Source organism: Paramormyrops kingsleyae, chromosome 1 (genome assembly GCF_048594095.1).
Source record: "Paramormyrops kingsleyae isolate MSU_618 chromosome 1, PKINGS_0.4, whole genome shotgun sequence".
In the NCBI taxonomy this organism is placed as follows: Eukaryota; Metazoa; Chordata; class Actinopteri; order Osteoglossiformes; family Mormyridae; genus Paramormyrops; species Paramormyrops kingsleyae.
Genome location: NC_132797.1, coordinates 52367130 through 52387766, shown reverse-complemented (window position 1 = coordinate 52387766; position 20637 = coordinate 52367130). Strand labels below are relative to the sequence as shown.

The 20637-nt window shown below is 46.2% G+C and overlaps 1 protein-coding gene across 1 annotated transcript; it reads left to right on the top strand.

Annotated features, from left to right (window-relative positions):
* Nucleotides 1-7: 7 nt before the first annotated feature.
* LOC140577649 (dTDP-D-glucose 4,6-dehydratase-like) lies at nucleotides 8-20274 on the top strand. Its single transcript, XM_072716552.1, has 13 exons — nucleotides 8-13; nucleotides 433-499; nucleotides 8308-8376; nucleotides 8469-8559; nucleotides 8708-8850; nucleotides 9065-9163; nucleotides 15281-15340; nucleotides 15714-16034; nucleotides 18474-18517; nucleotides 18756-18921; nucleotides 19493-19551; nucleotides 19793-19890; nucleotides 20045-20274. Exons 5-13 carry the CDS (start codon nucleotides 8728-8730, stop codon nucleotides 20158-20160), a joined length of 1086 nt encoding a protein of 361 aa, XP_072572653.1. The 5' UTR covers nucleotides 8-13; nucleotides 433-499; nucleotides 8308-8376; nucleotides 8469-8559; nucleotides 8708-8727; the 3' UTR covers nucleotides 20161-20274.
* Nucleotides 20275-20637: the final 363 nt, after the last annotated feature.

Here is a 20637-nt window from a genome sequence, read left to right as displayed (position 1 = left end):
CTACAAATCGTTGGTACTGATGCTAATTGATTCAGTTTCAAAGCAGTTGGACTCTGTTCTCGGAAGTGTGGTTAAATAAGTATAGAAAACTGACACGGCAACCACCCGTCTCCCTACGGGGATGATAGGACAAGCACGGATTTATCGTGCTTTTAATTGTATGGCTGAAATTCCCGTTATTTTTTTCTTGATCAGATAAACAGACCGGCAGGGATGTTTGTGAACTCAAGCGCTTCAAATGCGAAAAGGCACTTTAGTAAATGTGTCCTTGTAACTGGAGGTGCTGGTTTTATGTAAGTACAGGAATAGCACACTTTAGCAGCTAATGCTCTGATGATTGTTTATTTTGTTTTGGAACACAGAGGACTGTCTTCAGTAGTGGTTACAGTTTGAATACTAATTTTACTGTTTGCCTTTGTATGTTTTACGTAGTGGCTCACACGTGGTTGTTGCACTTGTAGAGAAATACCCAGAATGGCAGATTATCAACTTAGACAAGGTAAGATTTTCTTCTTTTATACCATTACACTACATTCACTTAAGATTCTAATTGCAGATCACTAAACACTGTCCAACACTGTTACAGGTGTTTGCCTTTTTTCCTACCCGACAAACACGCTAAAAGAGCGTGGTAAAGTTGGTTTCATGTTTGATATTCGGATTTGCCTCCCCTATATCTTTGAAACGACATCACCAAAAATCACAAAAGTCACACTCTCTGTTTCAGATTGCAGATTGTACTATAACATTGCATAGTGAGTGATATGTTCATTAATTATTGTAGTGGCGAGGCATTTTCTGCGAAACTAAAAAGCCAGCGTTTGAAGCTAGGTACCGTCTACAAAGTGCATTCTAGAGAAACATGCATTGCTACTGGAGCTTTTCTGCTAAGATTTTTTTAATACAAACGTCTGTGAAATTGCAATAAATTGCAACAATTTCAAATTCATACTAAACCAATTTCTCCCACTTCAGAGGTTGTAGTGGTTTTCAGAGGTGCTCCCTGACTTATTACTGGTGGAATTTTACAGAAATATCCAACCACGAGTTTACAGTAATTCAATATGTTTTTTGGAAAATTACTGTAAACCACACGAATGGATTTCTCCCATTTCAAAGGTTGTAGTAGTTGCCAGAGGTGCCCCCTGACTTACTACAGGTGGAATAATGCTTGCTTCTCCAGAATGCACTTTGCACTTTGTAGACGGTCCCTAGCAAAAAGCTGCGCTTCCAACGCTGGCTTATTAGTTTCGCAGAAAATGCCTCGTCACTACAATTTTAATGAACATATCACTCACTATACAATGTTGTAGTACAATCTGCATTTTCTTCTGTAACAGAGAGTGTGACTTTTGTGATTTTTGGTGGTGTCGTTTCAAAGATATAGGGGGGGGCAAATCCGAATATCAAACGAATATGGAATATAAAACCAACTTTACCACGCTCGAGAAGCGTTAGGCGTGCCGTTCTAGCTTTAATTAATTTGTAGTGGATATCACATATTCAATGTTATGCAATACAGTGCAATTATTACTAGTAAGAATATAGTTTTTACTAATAAAAATTTATATTAAAGAGCTCCATAATTTAAATTTTGCCACTCATATATTCCCATTGACTTCCATAGTATTTTTTCCTAGTATAGTGTTATATCTTAAATTCAATTTTTACTAGTAAAACTTCATATAGTAGAGCTCTATAATTCAAATTTTACTATTAGAACTATTCTAGATGTGTAATTACATTTTGACTAGTAAGAATAATGGCTGCCACAATTAGTCGACATAGTCGATGACGTCTATGCTGAAAATGGGTCAAAATCGATGCATCTTTTTTAAAAAATTTTTTTAATTACGTTTATGATTTGTAAAATGCTTCAATTCACTATAACAAATGTTTTCATTTAATATCACTATGTAACTATGGGAGTAGTTCAAATTATCACCAAACAAAAAGGAGGTTTTACACTGTGCAAAGTTTCAGTGGCATACCACAGCGGTGCTAGCACTGAGTACGAGCGCCTGAAGTGAAAATCCCTAGGCGCTATTCTGGATGATGGATTGCCAGAGTAGGCAAAACCACCCTAATACTACGTTCACACCGCGAGCGTCAAAGACGCCAGCCGTCGCTCCCGCCGCTCTGAACGCGACGCTAGCCAACGCCGGAGACGCTCTCTGATGTCATAGAGTGGGCGGGGACAAGGCGGCTCAGATTGCCAGGCTCTGAGAACTTTTTAAAGGGGCCGCAAAACAAACAAACGTGTAGCTTATATCTTTGCACCGACTCCTGGTAGGACATAATTTGTCAAATAAATATTTTTGTGAGCCAGTTATTTGCATTCTCATTTAAAATCAAGCATTCTGGAGGGAAAATGTTACCTATAAATAGTGTAGCGCTTCTTTTCAAATTTACCTTGGATCACAATGGATGATCGCCAAGTAGTTGCTTGTGCTTTATGTTACTTTAGTTAACATAAATAGTACTTAAAATGTTTCACGACAGTTCTACTAAAACACATAATTATGTTTTGACAAACACTAATGCTATAAATAGGTTTAACATTACCGACAATTTGCACTGTTTTCTCTGTATGGCGCCAAAATTACTACTGATCTTTACTTTGGCGCCAAAATTACTACTTTTTCACAAAAAAATATATTATGCACTTCACCATCTCACCTGGAACACCGATTGTTTCAGACACTCTGGTCCATGCCTCATTTTTTTTTTAATTTATGTCCCTGTATGCAAACAGAGACACATCATATATAACTGGGTACCCGGCCACAGCAATAATAAGTCTCTCCTCCATTGTGCCTAGGAACGGTTGGGTCGGAACAAAAGTTTACACGCTTATGTTCTGCGGCGCTCTCTTTAGCGGAGCATCTCTACATTCCCATTGGTTGCCGCCCAACCGCGTCACAACTCATTACCATAAAGTTGACTGGGATTCAACTTCTGTCTGACGCTCCCGCCGCCCAGATCGCGCCGCGCCGCTCCTCGACGCCTCCCGACGCTCCCTCCCATAGAGAATGAATGACTTCCGGTCGCTTTGACGCTCTCGCCGCTCGCAGTGTGAACGTAGCATAAGTGCTGTCTATTTGTCTATTCATGTTTATTAAATTAGCATCAGAATGGAGAGCTTTTTAATTTCTTATGTCCTTGTAGCTGCTAAATAGTCATTTTCTATGAGATTGTATGGCGCATACACAATAATCACCAGAGTAATAAGAGTCGGTATGTTACATCCTCTACTGTGAATACCCATCCAAAACAATAAACTCATTAACTATATCAATTTCATTTTCAATTATAGGATCCTTACTATCCTGCAGGTTAGTGATTTCAGCTTTTAGAGCTCTTTTGGAGTAGGGCTGGACCAGAATATTCGAATATTCGTTTGGAGGGATGACATTCGAGTTTTCATTTTGAGATTCGAATATTCGGGGGGAAAAAAAAAAATAACACGTGACATCGATCCCTGCGAAACGGTTCTCATTCGCGCTTAAATGACTAGCCCTTGTGGCAACACCAACATCGTGACTTACTCATGGGGGTAAATTTCATTTAACAGTAGGGGGGGACAATAAATATAAAATTTCTCATGAGCAATTTTTGAAGGGGACACAAATTAATACAGTCAAATTGTACTTATAAAGATATGTCCCCACAATGAAAAACTTTGCTTCTATCATTATTATTGTAGCATGGAGACTGCGTCATTATGGTTATTTTCTCAGTTTTTCTCAGGTTCAATGACAAAGCAGATTTTTCTTCAAAACTATTTATTGCATTGTTTATGTTGTTTACAGTCAAGCCATCAACATACAATAAAATTTAAACAAGACTTTTTAAATGCATAATAGATATTGATTAAACAAAAAAAATACAGTGGGGTCAGTTCAGACGTAGCACAGTGCTCATTTAGTAAATGCACAGCTAAACAATATGCTAATTGTGGCCGTTAATGTTAAGTTAACATTATGCCAAGTCGTCACAAATAAAACAATGCATGGGAAACGGCTTTGATGTGTTAGTTGCAGTGCACTATGCAACAAGCTATTGTAAACAAGCTAACGTTAACGGGATAAGTAATATTTTAATCGCTAATATAGCAGATTCGTGGAAAATTACATCGGTAATCAGCATTTTTGCCGCAACTAATTTATGAATGAGTCTGCATCAACTACATTAAAGAGAATCGCTTTATTTAAAGTGAATAAAATACCCTACTTACTGGAGTTCAACATTAATTGAGCAGCAGCCACACACCTGATTCGTGTGTGTAGAGTAGGTGAGATGACCTGGGAAAGCAGGCAGTTGGCCAAACCACTGTGAGGAAGGGGAGGGGGAACTGAACTGTTTCTAAATGCATTTTTTACGTTTGTTTTTTTTTCTACTTACAGAATTATTTTAGGTATACATACATATATTTTTCACAATAGTGCGATTTTTTTTTTTTTTTTTTTTTTTTTTTTTTTTTTTCTTTTTTTTCTTTTTTTGGGGGGGACAACCCTCGGATAGGGGGGGACATGTCCCCTCCGTCCCCCCCGGGATTTACGCCCATGGATTTACTTTATCTCAGAGAGAAGACAAAAATGCCGAAGACCTCAGTTGTGTGGGAGCACTTTAAATTGGCTGAAGACAAAACAAAGGCAGTGTATCAAATATGCGATTTGAAACTGGCCTACCACTACAGCACAACAAGTTGTTTTCTGTTTTTATTCTATAAGGGAATTCATTTAATTTTATTTAAACTCTTCGTTAATTAAAATGTGTGATTTTATTGAAAGTATGCTGCTGCCATGTTCTTTATTTATTAAATTCGTTGAACTTCGTTAATTGATAAATTTTGGGCTACCTTATTTAAAGTATTGCTCTAACAGACCTGTTATTGTTTTGTATTATAGTGCAGTGTTCGTTCTTAAATAATATAAACCCTGCCCGGGCCGCATGTAGCGCCCGCCTTTCGGCTCGTGCTGTTCTGTCATTTATTAAAATTTTAATCATTCTGAAAGTGTCGCGACTTGCCTGTATACACTCACATAAAGGATTATTAGGAACACCTGTTCATTTTCTCATTAATGCAATTATCTAATCAACCAATCACATGGCAGTTGCTTCAATGCATTTAGGGGTGTGGTCCTGGTCAAGACAATCTTCTGTACACCAAACTGAATGTCAGAATGGGAAAGAAAGGTGATTTAAGCAATTTTGAGCGTGGCATGGTTGTTGCTGCCAGACGTGCCGGTCTGAGTATTTCACAATCTGCTCAGTTACTGGGATTTTCACGCACAACCATTTCTAGGGTTTACAAAGAATGGTGTGCAAAGGGAAAAACATCCAGTATGCGGCAGTCCTGTGGGCGATAATGCCTTGTTGATGCTAGAGGTCAGAGGAGAATGGGCCGACTGATTCAAACTGATAGAAGAGCAACTTTGACTGAAATAACCACTCGTTACAACCGAGGTATGCAGCAAAGCATTTGTGAAGCCACAACACGCACAACCTTGAGGCGGATGGGCTACAACAGCAGAAGACCCCACGGGGTACCACTCATCTCCACTACAAATAAGAAAAAGAGGCTACAATTTGCACGAGCTCACCAAAATTGGACAGTTGAAGACTGGAAAAATGTTGCCTGGTCTGATGAGTCTCGATTTCTGTTGAGACATTCAAATGGTAGAGTCAGAATTTGGCGTAAACAGAATGAGAACATGGATCCATCATGCCTTGTTACCACTGTGCAGGCTGCTGGTGGTGGTGTAATGGTGTGGGGGATGTTTTCTTGGCACACTTTAGGCCCCTTAGTGCCAATTGGGCATCGTTTAAATGCCACGGCCTACCTGAGCATTGTTTCTGACCATGTCCATCCCTTAATGACCACCATGTACCCATCCTCTGATGGCTACTTCCAGTAGGATAATGCACCATGTCACAAAGCTTGAATCATTTCAAATTGGTTTCTTGAACATGACAATGAGTTCACTGTACTAAAATGGCCCCCACAGTCACCAGATCTCAACCCAATAGAGCATCTTTGGGATGTGGTGGAACGGGAGCTTCGTGCCCTGGATGTGCATCCCACAAATCTCCATCAACTGCAAGATGCTATCCTGTCAATATGGGCCAACATTTCTAAAGAATGCTTTCAGCACCTTGTTGAATCAATGCCACGTAGAATTAAGGCAGTTCTGAAGGCGAAAGGGGGTCAAACACCGTATTAGTATGGTGTTCCTAATAATCCTTTAGGTGAGTGTATATATTACACAAAAATGCGACTTTGCACGCCCTTGCGTCCGCAGCAGTTGGATGAACGGTTCTCGAAATAAAAATGCAACAGACACACACACACACAGAGAGATTCCTGCCTTTATTAGAGATAAGAATATATTCAGCCCCCTCCCACCGAAGCTTCAAATATTCGATGTTGATCACTACCGAATACTTGAAGCTCAAAAAATGGTATTCGGACCAGCCCTATTTTGGAGTTAAAATGTTGGATCAAACTTTAAATGTCATCCTTAGCCTCCAATGCAATCTTCCTTTAAACGTTCCTCTTAGTGAGTTTTTAATATTATTTTTTAACTCAACCTGTGTACTTAGATCTTCCTGCTTTATTCTGACATCATTAGTTATTTTCCATTTGTGGACCAGAGCCCTTTTCCTCCTGAATATATCCTTAATTTCTACCTTAATAAACCACCTTGGTTGCCTTTTCCTAGATTTAATTTTGCTGGAAACGGGTATGAAGTCCTCTTGCGCTTGCAATAATGTGCTTTTTAAAAAAAACAGTTTTGTTATTTAACTCCATCCAGTTTACATTTTCTAGTTTCAGTCTCATACCATTAAAGTTAACTTTTCTGATATTGTATATTTTTGTTTTGGGTTTTGCTCTTCAGACACTAAAATTAACCTTGAAGTTAACCATGTTATGATCTCTACTGTCAAGTGGTTCTAAAACCTCAGATTTTCCAATCCTATCCTGGTTATTAGAGAAAACAGGATTAAGAATGGCTTCTCCCTTGGTAGGGGTTTTAACAGACTGAGTAAAAAAAGCAATCTTGTACCAATTGCACCATCTCAAGTTCATTTATAGAAGAGCCAGTGTCCCACTGTATCCCAGGTAAATTAAAATCACCCAGAACTACCACATCATTTTTGTTACTCATAATCCTGATATCATTGTATATCATTCTGCTTTCCTCTGAAACTAAATTAGGTGCTATGTAACAAACACCAACAATTAGGCCATTTGAGTTTTTAGCATCTAGTTTTACCCATGTAGCTTCTGTACTTTTATTTTTATCAGTGATTTCCCTTGCCTACAAGTTTTCTTTTCCATATACTGCAACACCACCTCCCTTCTTGCATTCTTCTCCATCATTGTCACTCAACCATGTTTCAGTTATTCCTGTAATGTCATAAGAAATAAAACCCTCTAAATCATGAATTTTGTTTCTAATACTCCTAGAGTTTTTTCAGACGGCATATGGTAGGCCTTTTACAGTGCCCACTTTCATTATAATTTGGGGCTTTCCATCTCCCCCCACCTATATCTCTTCTGATCGCCTTCTGTCAAGAAGTGTAGTGATAGGAGAGGAGACTGGCCAATCAGAAATTCTACTTCAGGTCTCTTGGCTAATAATTGTGACAGAAATGTACTCCTGTGCCAAGTTGAGCAAGGGTCTAGGTAGAGTTGAACGTGTACAGAGCAAATTGAATGAACATACAGCCTGAGTTGATTGCTGGCTACAGCGAAAGCTGTTGGTGAAGGGTCCACAGCTAAACCGTACTTGCGCCATAAGTTCAACACAGGAGTATAAATCAGCCTTGAGTGTTGTCTGTTCACATTTATTAAATTACCATTAGTATGGAGAGCTTTTTATATCATCTGTCCTCATAAATGCTAAATGCCCTCATTATTAAAGCCATAAAGGTTCCATCGAATAAGTGTTTGAGAAAATGTTTAGGCTAGAATTTGGCCTTATTGTAAACCCTGCAGCACATTATCTTGTCATCTATCTTTTGTTTAATTTATTCACTGCCCCTTAATTTGTTATATTTTGTTTATCTTTGTTTATGTATGGACAACCTGAGCCTCACCACAAACAGTTTGATCTACAGATGTCTGTTATACAGTGCATATGGTATATAAGACTTTGACTTGCAGTCAGACATAAACAAATTTACAGTTTATACACCTTTATTTAAATGTGCAGTATACTTCCTTATTTCTTGCGATTTCTTCTTGTGGTGTTTGATCAGTATTAGCAAGTTTTAATGGGACCTTCTGGTTTGTTGTAGCTGGATAAGTGCTCAAGTTTGAAGAATGTCTCAGCTGTCGAGCACAGCACAAATTATAAATTCGTACAGGTAAGAAGTGGATTTAGTGAAGAGGTGTATGGATCTAAAATTATCTCAATGACATGAAAGTGACCTGATTGCCTTTATATTTTTATTAAAAGGGAGATGTATGCGATCTGTATCTGATAAATTGTCTTTTTGAGACTGAAGATATTGACATCGTTTTTCATTTTGCTGCCCGGTCGCACGTAGGTGAGTATCACCAATATTAGACTGCTGAGCAATTTGGATCCCGTGACTGGCGATCCCCAACTCTTCTCACTGGGCCATAATTCAGAGTGTTGTTGGTGGTCTGTGGTCCGTAGTTAAAGCTATATTTTTATTGTTTTTATTTTTGTAGATGACTCCTTCAGGTGTCCCATGGAGTTCCAGAGTGTTAATGTGGAGGGAACCCGTGTGCTGCTCCAGGCAGCACACAAGGCTGAGGTCAAACGGTTCATTTATGCGAGCACAGACGAGGTGTATGGGGAAAGCACTGAGCAGGTCAGAGCCCTTTCTGCATCTCAGTCAGGATTGGTGTGCGTACAATGTCAATAAGTTCCTGTGTGTAGACTTTTACTGATAACTTGTATGATTGTACGTTCATGCCTAAACTCTTTATACATTTGTGAAATAATGCAGTTAACGTGCACAAGTACTTCTGTTTGTTTTTTCAGACAACATTGTTGTTAATTCAGACAGTTCGTTTGCTTCTCAGGAACATGATGAGTTTAGTCCACGGAGACCCACAAATCCATACTCTACCTCAAAAGCTGCCGCAGAATCAGTTGCGCTGTTTTACTGGAACAAATATAGGGTAAGGAAACAGGCACCCTGCAGCATATTTATGTAGTATAAGGTGACATGTCTCACTTTTGGGAAATTTTCACGAAATTCTGATTTAATGGATCTCCAACATGAAAAATTTCAAAAGGCACTGAGACCATTTTCCATTTAATGTTTTAAGAATATCTAAACTTACTATGAATTTAAATACAAGTGGCTGGAAACCGGCCAACAAATTTCAAACAATTCTCATGAAATCCTGTTTTAAAGCATCTCCAACATGAAAAATTCTGATTTCAAGAAATTCCAAAGACTCAGAGACTCCATACAATCAATATTATGTACATGTACCAATGAAATGAATGACAATCCAGTCTCATAAGAACAGCAGCACTTATCCGGTCTGGCCAGTAAAGCTTTTTTTTTTACCTTTAGTCAATTGTGTGACTTCTGTGTTTTGCCCATATGTCAAACAAAGCACAGAAGGATCTAGCTGAGGAGATGCCAGGAAGCTGTTTAGGAATGATATCCCTTATGTCTTTGCAATACTACCAGGCCCTCTCCAGGAAATCAAATGTTAAGGACAAAGTAGCCATTTTCCCCTCTGCAGCTGATGGTGTCCACTTTATATGATTCATCAACAATCTGGTTAAAAGAAAGCAATGATTCAGTGTTTCCTCCCATTGTCCGTATAGCCTGAACAACACATTATTATATAACTAGCTGACTGTGCCAATCCAGTAAGTATAAATTGTATATTTCCTCCTTGAACTGTACCAGCCTAGCCTTGCTGCTGCCTTTTTTTCTTAACAGCTGCTTATCTGTAAAGAAATACGATTGCATACGATTACCTCTACCTGGAGTTTGCAATAGCTATGAAATTAGCATGACCTACTCTAGGAAATGTTCAAAGTAGCTGTCATGTTATGACATTCAGGAAATAAAGTCCTCTGCATGACCCTTTATGGTCAATTTCTTATCACCGAAACAGCGCAGCTCTCCACCACAACCGGCTTTCAATTGTGGTAGTAGGTAAAAATGTTGTGGTGAAGGATAAGTGACCTTAACCTTTTTTGATAACCTTTGATGCATCATGAGGGCTAGATAAACTTTCACTCGCTATTTATTTACATAATCAAAAATAAAAATAATTGATCAAAACTCCCTGTATCAGTAATGAGATCCATTAACACTAGAACCACTGGGACCTTCTTTAACGGCCAGCAGCACGTACTTTGGTGTATCACACCTTTTAGTTTTGTTAATGGACCATTGCATTAGCATACTGCTCACCCATCAAGAAAAGAATGCGACCGTCAGTAATTCTCATAGCAGCAGAGTTCCTGTCACCCCAAAAAGGCCGTAAAACCGTAATACAGTTGTTTGTCACATATTTTAGTGTATTTGTATTGGTTTCGATAATCTCACACTGGTAATAAAATAAGTCTCCCTTTAACATAAATACCAAAAGAACTGATCACTTTCGCTATTACATTTGGGTATGGGTGGTCGTATCATTTCGAAAAGATGTAAAACGTGACGTAATGTTTTTCTCATATTTGTTTTATATTTATTGGAGTTATCAACGCAAATGAAATAAGGCACTGGGTAACGAGTGAGATTTTCAACTGGAGACAAGACTGCATACAGCCGTGGCATAGAGTTTTGAGAATGATGCAAGTATTAATTTTCACAAAGTCTGCTGCCTCAGTTTTTATGTTGGCAAATTGCATATACTCCAAAATGTTTTGAAGAGGGATCAGATGAATTGCATTTAATTGCAAAGTCCCTTTTTGCCATAAAAATGAACCTAATCCCAAAAAAAACATTTCCACTGCACTTCAGCCCTGCCACAAAAGGACCTGCTGACATCATTTCAGTGATTCTCACGTTATTATTATTATTATTATTATTATTATTATTGTCACGTTCGGGCGTAAGGAGATCCAGGAAGCAGGCAAACGGAGCCAGGAAGTAGGCAAAACGGGGATTTATTGTGGGTAAACAGGACCGGGGAAGCACGATAGGCAACATTAATGACGAGTCTGGGGAAGACTGACTCAGACGAGGACTAAATACAAAAGACAAGCCACGGACAACGAGCCACAGATGAGAACAATCAGGGCGAAACAGGAGGTAATGAGGTGGGCGTGGCACACATCGGGAGCGGACGGAGCGAGGCGTGACATAACCCCCCCCCAAAGGCGCGCACACCGGGCGCGCCCGAGAGGAGGCGACGGACGGGACGAGGGAACAGGACCTGAAAGACAAAAGCAAGACATCAACGGGGAACCGGAAACAAGACAGAGACACAGAACAGGAACAAGGACGAAAAGAAAGACAGGACCTGACACAGGACGGGGAACGCGGAAAGACAGACCAGGAAGGGAGACACAGGGGGAACACCCACAGGCGACACAGAGGGCCGAGGAGCAGAGACAGGAGGCAGAAAGGGAGGAGGAACAAGGGGAGCCCGAAGGAACCCAGGCGGGCGACGGGCAGCGGCCGGAGGGGCCGCAGGGGAGAGGGAGAAGGGAGCAGGAGGGGACCACCCAGGGGCCAAGGGAACGGGACGAGGGAGCGACGGAGGGGACAAGGAGGGAGCAGGAGGGAACACCGATGCAGGCAGGCAGAAGGGGGAAGCCGCGGCAGGCGGAGGCGCAGCCGGAGCCAGGGGGCAGGGAGGGCGGGACCCGGACCCGACGCCTGTGTCCTCTTCCCTTCCGGGACACTGAAAGGCGGGGTCCCGGGTGGTGTTGGCTTTCTCGGGGCAAGGGCGAGGGAGTCAGGAGGGAGGTGCCCCAGCGTGTAGACTCGGGCAGAGCAGGGGGCGTGGCCGTAGGTGATGCAGCCGGAGCCGCGGGCGGGGCAGCCAGAGCCGCGGGCAGGACTGGAGAGGCGGCCTCAGGCAGGGCCGCGGGCAGGACTGGAGAGGCGGCCTCAGGCAGGGCCGCGGGCAGGACTGGAGAGGCAGAGCGGTGGCGTCAGCAGCAGGCGGTGCCGCGGGCAGAGCGGCGGCGGCAGCAGACAGCGCAGCCGCGGGCAGATCGGCGGCGGCGGCAGCAGGCTGCGCAGCCGCGGGCAGATCGGCGGCGACGGCAGCAGGCTGCGCAGCCGCGGGCAGATCGGCGGCGACGGCAGCAGGCAGCGCAGCCGCGGGCAGAGCGGCGACGGCAGCAGGCTGCGCAGCCGCGGGCAGAGCGGCGACGGCAGCAGGCTGCGCAGCCGCGGGCAGATCGGCGGCGACAGCAGCAGGCTGCGCAGCCGCGGGCAGAGCGGCAACAGCAGCAGGCGGTGCCGCGGGCAGAGCGGCAGCAGCAGCAGCAGGCAGATCGGCGGCAGCAGCAACAGGCAGCGCAGCCGCGGGCAGATCGGCGGAGGCAGCAGCGGGCAGCGCAGCCGCGGTCAGGTCCGGAGCCTGCAGGTCCGGAGCAGGCAGGAGGGGTGCCGAGCGCGTTGGCGCTGTTCCTTTAAAAGCTCTAGAGACCCGCGGAACAGCGTCTCTTACGGCAAAGTGCTCGGGCCGGTAAGCATCGGTCTCCAACGGAGGCAGCTCTTCCTCTACATGGGGCTCACCGGTAGGAAAGGCGTCCTCCCACGCGGGCATTAGGGAGCAGGCACCTAGGAAGATCGCTGTCTCCCCCTCATACTGCGCTCGGCGCGGCTTTCGCCGCTTCCTTCCGGAGCTGGGGTTTTGAGCGGTAGAAGCCGTGTTAAGCTCAGTCGTGCGCTTGGAGAAAGTCGTCTGTCGCTGGGCGGCTGGAGCCTTCGCAGTCTTGCTTACGACCGTCTTTAGCACAAGTGAGAGTGTTGAGGAGGACAAGGCTGGAGATCACTCTGCCATTAAGTTAGAAAAGCAGACTGGATGCTATAAAGGAGGGTGGTGCTTGAAATCATTGTTCTTCCTCTGTTAACCATGGTTACCTGCAAGGAAAAACATGCAGTCATCATTTCTTTGTACAAAAATGGCTTCACGGGCAAGGAAACTGCTGCTAGTAAAATTGCACCTAAATCAGCCATTCATCGGATCATCAAGAACTTCAAGGAGAGAGGTACAATTGTTGTAAAGAAGGCTTCAGGGTGCCCATGTAAGTCCAGCAAGTGCCAAGACTGTTACCTAAAGTTGATTCAGCTGTGGGATTGGGGCACCACCAGTGCAGAGCTTGTCCAGGAATGGCAGCAGGCAGTTGTGAGTGCATCTGTATGCACAGTGAGGCAAAGACATTTGGAGGATGGTGTGGTGTCAAGAAGGGCAGCAAAGAAGCCACTTCTCTCCACGAAAAGCATCAGGGACAGACTGATATTCTGCAAAAGGTACAGGAATTAGACTGCTGAGGACTGGGGTAAAGTCATTTTCTCTGTTGAATCCCCATGCCGATTGTTTCGGAAATCTGGAAAAAAGATTGTCTGGAGAAGAAAAGGTGAGCGCTACCGTCAGTCCTGAGTCATGCCAACAGTAAAGCATCCTGAGACCATTCGTGTGTGGGGAGTGGGCTCACTCACAATTATACCCATGAGTAAAGAATGGTACTAAAACATCCTCCAAGAGCAACTTCTCTTAACCATCTAACAAACAGTTTGGTGATAAACAATGCTTTTTCCAGCATGATGGAGCACTGTGGAAAAAGTGATAACTAAGTGGCTCTGGGATCAAAACATCAACATTTTGGGTCCATAGCCAGGAAACTCCCCAGACCTTAATCCCATTGAGTCCTCAAGAGGCAGGGTGGACAAACAAAAACCCACAACTTGACAAACTCCAAGCATTGATTCTGCAAGAATGGCCTGCCATCAGTCAGGAATTGGCCCAGAAGTTGATTGACAGCATGCCAGGGAGAATTGCACAGATCTTGAAAAAGAAGGGCCAACACTGCAAGTATTAACTATTTTCATAAATTTAATGTAAGTGTCAATAAAACCCATTGACACTTATTAAATGCTTGTAATTATACTTCGGTATAACAGAAACATCTGACAAAAAGATTTACAAACACTTAAGCAGCAAACTTTGTGAAACCAATACTTGTTATACATGTATGTAACAGTTTTATGACATTGTAGATAGTCTGTAGGGTTTGCAGAGTAAACAAATGCTTTTGATTTAGTTAATTGTAGGTGTATAATGGAATGATGTGGATTTGCTTTAAGATTTCTTGCGTGAGTGTGAGTGTCACGCAGGATACGGGAGAGTTGGCAAACCCTGAAAATGTGTGTTTTTTTTAATTGCTTCATCTGAGTTGATTTGTATGAAAAATAACATTATACAGTTGTTAAAAAAGAGGGACAAACGTGAAATCAATAAACTACGTCTATTTAATGTTTTATAAAATGTATACTGCATTTGAAGACTTTTCAGGTGTACAACTTCAGGACAGAGCAGTCACACTGTTAGGAGCATTGTGTCTTTTTGGTTGAGGGTGTTTGAGTCACGGCTGTTATTAATACTAATGGCACATTAGCTCAAAAAGAGCTGCATATGCCGAAGTATGTCTTGCTTGGTGGTAAAGGAGTCTGATGTTCTTTGGCATGGGAAACGGTGGTTCTAGTGATAAGCCATGTAGACACTGTGAGAAGCATTTAACTTTTTTTTTTTTACTTTTATTTGGAAAGATGAGAAGAGCTGCTTAGTAAGCCATCTTGAGTGTCACAGCCAAGGTCTTTCTTTTCTTCAAAAATGCCTTTCTGGACTTAAAGGTTGAAAATGGTTGCAAAGCATGAGAAAATTGGTCTTGGACACATTCCTTTTCCTTATTGTCACGACTTTTACTAATGAGTGCCAAATCTCTCATGTTTATTTACTGTAGCTGTTTATAATATGAAATTCATTAACATATAAAACATTAACATTTCTATACAGCACTCAGATTCAGAGATGTGCACTTTGCGGAAATGAGAATTTTACTTTTAAATGTGAAGAAAATAAAAATATATATTAATTTCAAAATGTATGCAAGATAGACCATAGGGAGATGTTTGCGATTTTATTTTTATTATTTTGATAAACCTTACTTAATCAAAATTCCTCATGTTAGCTAACAAGTCAGACTAAGTGAGAATAACCATATTATCAAGGAACAAGAGTGCACACATTGTTTGAGAAATTGGACCTAGTAGGAGAACTGACTTTCTGTATATGTTTTCTTTAAAGTTTCCTGTAATAGTGACGAGAAGCAACAATGTTTATGGACCAAATCAGTACCTGGAAAAGGTAAGCAACCCCACCGCTGTCACGCCCCGCTCCGTCCGCTCCCGATGTGTGCCACGCCCACCTCATTACCTCCTGTTTTGCCCTGATTGTTCTAACCTGTGGCTTGTTGTCCGTGGCTTGTCTAGTGTATTTAGTCCTTGTCAGAGTCAGTTATCCCCAGATCAGTCATTGTGTAGTGTCCGTTGATGTTCCCGCTTGTACGTCTGCCTGCTATTAAACCCCGTTACCCTGACTACCTGGCTACGCTCGCCTGCTTCCTACTCGCCCTACCCGCGAGCGTGACAGAATGACTGATCTCTCCGAAAGCACGAAGCAGCAGTCCGAGCACCACCGGCTCGGACTGCTGCAAACTTTCGTGTATTGGCAATCCCAGCCAGAGGTCCTGGAGGACCCGGTAGCCATGGAGCTGGCTAGCCGGGGCCGGGACCTGCTTCAAGAGGAGCGCCCGCCCGGACAGCATTACCCGCTGACGAAAGCCCGGAAATGCCTCCGTCGGCTACAGCGCCGGCTCACCGAGCGAGGAGAGGAAGAGCAGGAGGCGACTCCCACGCTCTACCTGGGAGCCTGCACTCTCCTCCCCACCTGGGATGACACCGCCACTACCAGCCTGGCCCGCCTCCATCCGGAGAAGCCACCTCCGATGGAGGCGTACTATTACCGGCTGGAGCGTCTGGGCGTCGGAGGTATCCGCGCCGTAAGAGACGCTATTCCCCGGGTCCCGAGAGCCCTTAAAGGAAAGGCGCCTGCGCGCTCGGCACCCCTCCTGCCGCCTCCGGACCTGCATGGTCCGGACCCTGCTGCAGCTGCCGCCGCTCTGCCTGCGGCACCGCCTGCTGTAGCATCCGCCGCTCTGCCCGCGGCACCGCTTGCTGCTGATGCCGCCGCTCTGCCCGCGGCACCGCCTGCTGCTGCGGTTGCTGTCGCCGATCTGCTCACGGCTGCACTGCCTGCCGCTGCCGCCTCTCTGCCCGCGGCACCGCCTGCCGCAGCTGCCGCCGATCCGCCCGCGGCTGCGCTGCCTGCTACCTCCGCCGATCCGCCCGCGGCTGCGCTGCCTGCTGCCGCCGCCGATCTGCCCGCGGCTGCACTGCCTGCTGCCGCCGCCGATCCGCCTGCAGCACCCCTTTGCCCGCCTGTCCAGCCCGACTCGCCTGTCCAGCCCGACTCGCCTGTCCTGCTTGACCCGCCTGACCCGCCTGGCTTGCCTGCAGTCCCGGTTGCTGGCCGCGTGGAGGCTGCGCCCGCCGAGGCGCCCCCTGCTGGCTGCGTGGAGGCTGCGCCCGCCGAGGCGCCCCCTGCTGGCTGCGTGGAGGCTGCGCCCGCCGAGGCGCCCCCTGCTGGCTGCGTGGATGTTGCGCCCGCCGAGGCGCCCCCTGCTGGCCGCGTGGAGGCTGCGTCCGCCGAGGCGCTCCCCGCTGGCCGCGTGGTGGAGGTGCCCGCCAAGGCGCCCCCTGCTGACCACGAGACGGCGGCGCTCGTCTTGCCCGTCCTGCCGGCACCTGAACCGCCCGTTTTGCCGGTCCTGCCGGCACCTGAACTACCTGTGTTGCCTGTCCTGCCGGCACCTGAACTACCTGTGTTGCCTGTCCTGCCGGCATCTGAACTACCTGTTTTGCCTGTCCTGCCGGCACCTGAACGGCCTGAGGTGGCCACAGTTACGCCCCCTGCTGGCCGTGTGATGGCGGCGCCCGCCGTGGCACTCCCTCCCGGTCGCGTGCTGGCGGCGCCCGCCAAGGCGCCCCCTGCTGACCGGACACCCGAGGCGCCCGCCCAAGCGGCCTCTGCTGGACTCATGCCCGCGGCCCCGCCTGAGGCCGCCGTTCCGGTCCTACCCGCGGCTCGGGATGCCCCGCCTGCGGCCACGCCCGCGGCTCTGGCTGCCCCGCTTGCGGCCACGCCCGCGGCTCTGACTGCCACGCCTGTTGCCTCATTAGAGGTCATGACTCCCTCGCCCTTACCCCAGCAAGGCCGACGCCCCCCAGGACCCCGCCTGTCAGTGTCCCGTAAGGGACGGGGACACAGGCGTCGGGCCCGGGTCCCGCCCGCCCTGCCCCCTGGCTCGCCCGTTCGGCCCCTGGCTGTGGCTCGGTGGCTGCCTGCGGGTCCTGCGCCTCGGGGTCGGCGGTCGCCGCCGGGTCCCCCCCTGGTCCCTGGGTGCTGGTCCTCGGTCCCTCCTCCGGCTCCATGTCGGCTGCCTCCGGGCCCCCCTGCTCCGGCTTGGCGTCGGACGGCGCCTTCGCCGGCTCCGGCTGCGCCTCCGCCTGCCGCGGCTTCCCCCTCCTGCCTGCCTTCCCTGGTGTTCCCTCCTGCTCCCTCCGTGTCCCCTCCGTCACTCCCTCGTCCCGTTCCCTTGGCCCCTGGGTGGTCCCCTCCTGCTCCCTTCTCCCTCTCCCCTGCGGCCCCTCCGGCCGCTGCCCGTCGCCCGCCTGGGTTCCTTCGGGCGCCCTTTGTTCCTCCTCCGTTCCCTCCTGGCCCTTTCGTTCCGCCTGTCTTTGTTCCTGGTCCCTCTGTTCCTCCTCTGTGCGCTCCTGGCCCCTTCGTGTCGCCTGTGGGTGTCCCCTTTGTGTCCCCTTTTTCTCTCTGCCTGTCTGCGTTCCCCGTCCTCTGTCGCGTCCTGTCCTTCTTCTCGTCCTTGTTTCTGTTTTGTGTTTCGGTCCTGTTTCCCTGGTCTCGTTGATGGTTTTTGCTTTTTGTCTTTCAGGTCTTGTTCCCTCGTCCCGTCCGTCGCCTCCTCTCGGGCGCGCCCGGTGGGCGCGCCTTTGGGGGGGGGTTATGTCACGCCCCGCTCCGTCCGCTCCCGATGTGTGCCACGCCCACCTCATTACCTCCTGTTTTGCCCTGATTGTTCTAACCTGTGGCTTGTTGTCCGTGGCTTGTCTAGTGTATTTAGTCCTTGTCAGAGTCAGTTATCCCCAGATCAGTCATTGTGTAGTGTCCGTTGATGTTCCCGCTTGTACGTCTGCCTGCTATTAAACCCCGTTACCCTGACTACCTGGCTACGCTCGCCTGCTTCCTACTCGCCCTACCCGCGAGCGTGACAACCGCAATGTAAAATGTGTGCGATGGATACTGTTAAGAAGTGGAGTAGGCACACTTAGTAGGCATGTCTGACAAATCTTTGCTTGTTCCTCAGGTCATTCCAAGATTTATTTCTCTTCTGGAGCAGAATAAGAAGTGGTAAGAAATAATTGTGGCTAAAAAAAGGTATTGTTTTACTGTGTTACTGTGCAGAAGCAAAGACTGGTTTTTAAAGTGGTTTATTCTTCATTTACTGCAAAATGACAGCATGCATATGATGGATGATGTGTTACCCCTAAGGACTGAGGTTTATCATCTACATATGAGGTGAGGATGATGGATTTTCTCAAGGTATTTTCTGAATGCCCTTGTTCTTGTGGTCACATGCCCCCTACAGCACGATTCAGGGCACAGGCCTCCAGTCCCGGAATTTCCTGTATGCAACGGACGCCACTGAGGCCTTCCTCACTGTGCTGGAGAGGGGAGACCCAGGAGAGATTTACAACGTGGGCTCTGACTTCGAGCTGTCCATCATCCAGCTCGCCAGACAGCTGATTACGCTGGTAATTTTTAAAATGAAATTTAGAGTATTCCTTTTGTCCTTGCCCTGAGTGAAGTGATGACGTTCCACAGCACTCGGGTGTTTTCTGTCACACAAACGATTGATATGGGATATGTGGAGAAGGCAACATCTCTCTCTTTCCACTGCCCCCCATCTTGTACTGAAAGTGTAATAAATATTTCAATGATTTATTTCTTCCCCTCTTTTGTTATTTGTTTTTATGTGCAGTTTTTAAATTCTTTGAAGACTGATTGTATTTCAACTTGAACAGATCCCATTCACCAGAGACCCTGGTCTATCCTCTTGTCAGGCAGCAGGAGACTCAGTTCCAGCTCTGTGCTGCATGTGTAACCTCTCAGGTCACTTTGTTTTTGTCTTTACCCCTGATATTGCAAGTTTGCTTTTCTTTTGAAATTTATTTTAGAACAAGGGTCGAGTTCATTTTGTGCATCACATGAGTCGACAGCTGTTATGTTTTTAATTGTATCCCTGTAACCCAGAAATGGACAAGCAGTATAGAGAATAAATAAATGAATGAATGTATCTATGTATCTATCTCTTGTGTATTGTAGATGAAGGGCACGTCGATTCTGACCAATCCTGACGACTGGCTCAGCTTTGTCAAAGACCGGTGAGCACAGAGCCTGAGGCATGTCCTAATGTTTGGAGAGGGGGTGGGGATGGGGACCGGGACCAGGGTGGTAAGCCCCAGGCTACACAGAGATGGGCACTCTGGAGTGCCGACTGGGTTAAATGCCTGAATTTAGTGGTCCACTTGTAGTCGGGTCATTAAATGAAGCATATATTTTATCGGCTCCATAGTGGGAGCCTTTCTAGGGCCTTTCTTCTCATAAGCGCTTCCTCCCTTGTAGCCCCCACAATGATCTGAGGTACCCAATGAACTGGGACAAACTGCGGAGGCTTGGCTGGAAGCCCAGGGTCACCTGGCAGGAGGGGATCCGAAGGACTGGTAAGGAGGCCTGTGACATGAGAGCGCTCTCTCTTGTTAGGGGAATGTCATGATGAGAAGGACTCTTAGTAGTGGATATGTGCTTATTCCCTGATGTCAAGCCAGTTGCATCTTGCTGCTTGACTTACAGAGGGTGTGCTGTTCTGTCTTTCAGTGGATTGGTACAAAGAGAACCCAGAGCACTGGTCCGCTGAGGAATGTGGGGTGCGGATCAGCCAGCTGCAGGCCAAGAAACAGCCTGGCATACCGAAAGCACCATATCCTCCCTAGCACCTTTGTGATTTCACTTAATCGTTCTTCCTTGTTATGTGGCTCACTCACCATGAAATCATGTTCCTTACTATATTGTATTTAATGATGAATAAAATGTTTTACTACACAGTCTATGGGGGTTACACCTGAAAATCTGTTGTTGGTTCGCATGATGTGCTGCATGGAACATGGGAGGGGTGGGGCCTCAAAATCTAACCTCACTTCACCTTAATCCAATCAGATGGCAGGTGCAGACAAGGTTCACTAAGATTGCTGAGCAAAGTGGAAAAGGGGTTAGGGCACACCTCGGAAAACCAGTGGTTGCATGAACCTTGTGAGATGCAGATGTGTTCCCATGGTCATCATTATGGCTGTTATGTGTGTGACCGAGTCAGCCACAGGAACACTTCAGTACTTAAACAACAACAACAACAACAAATTTATTTTTGTATAGCGCATTATCACAACATTGCATTGTCCCAAAGTGCTTTACAG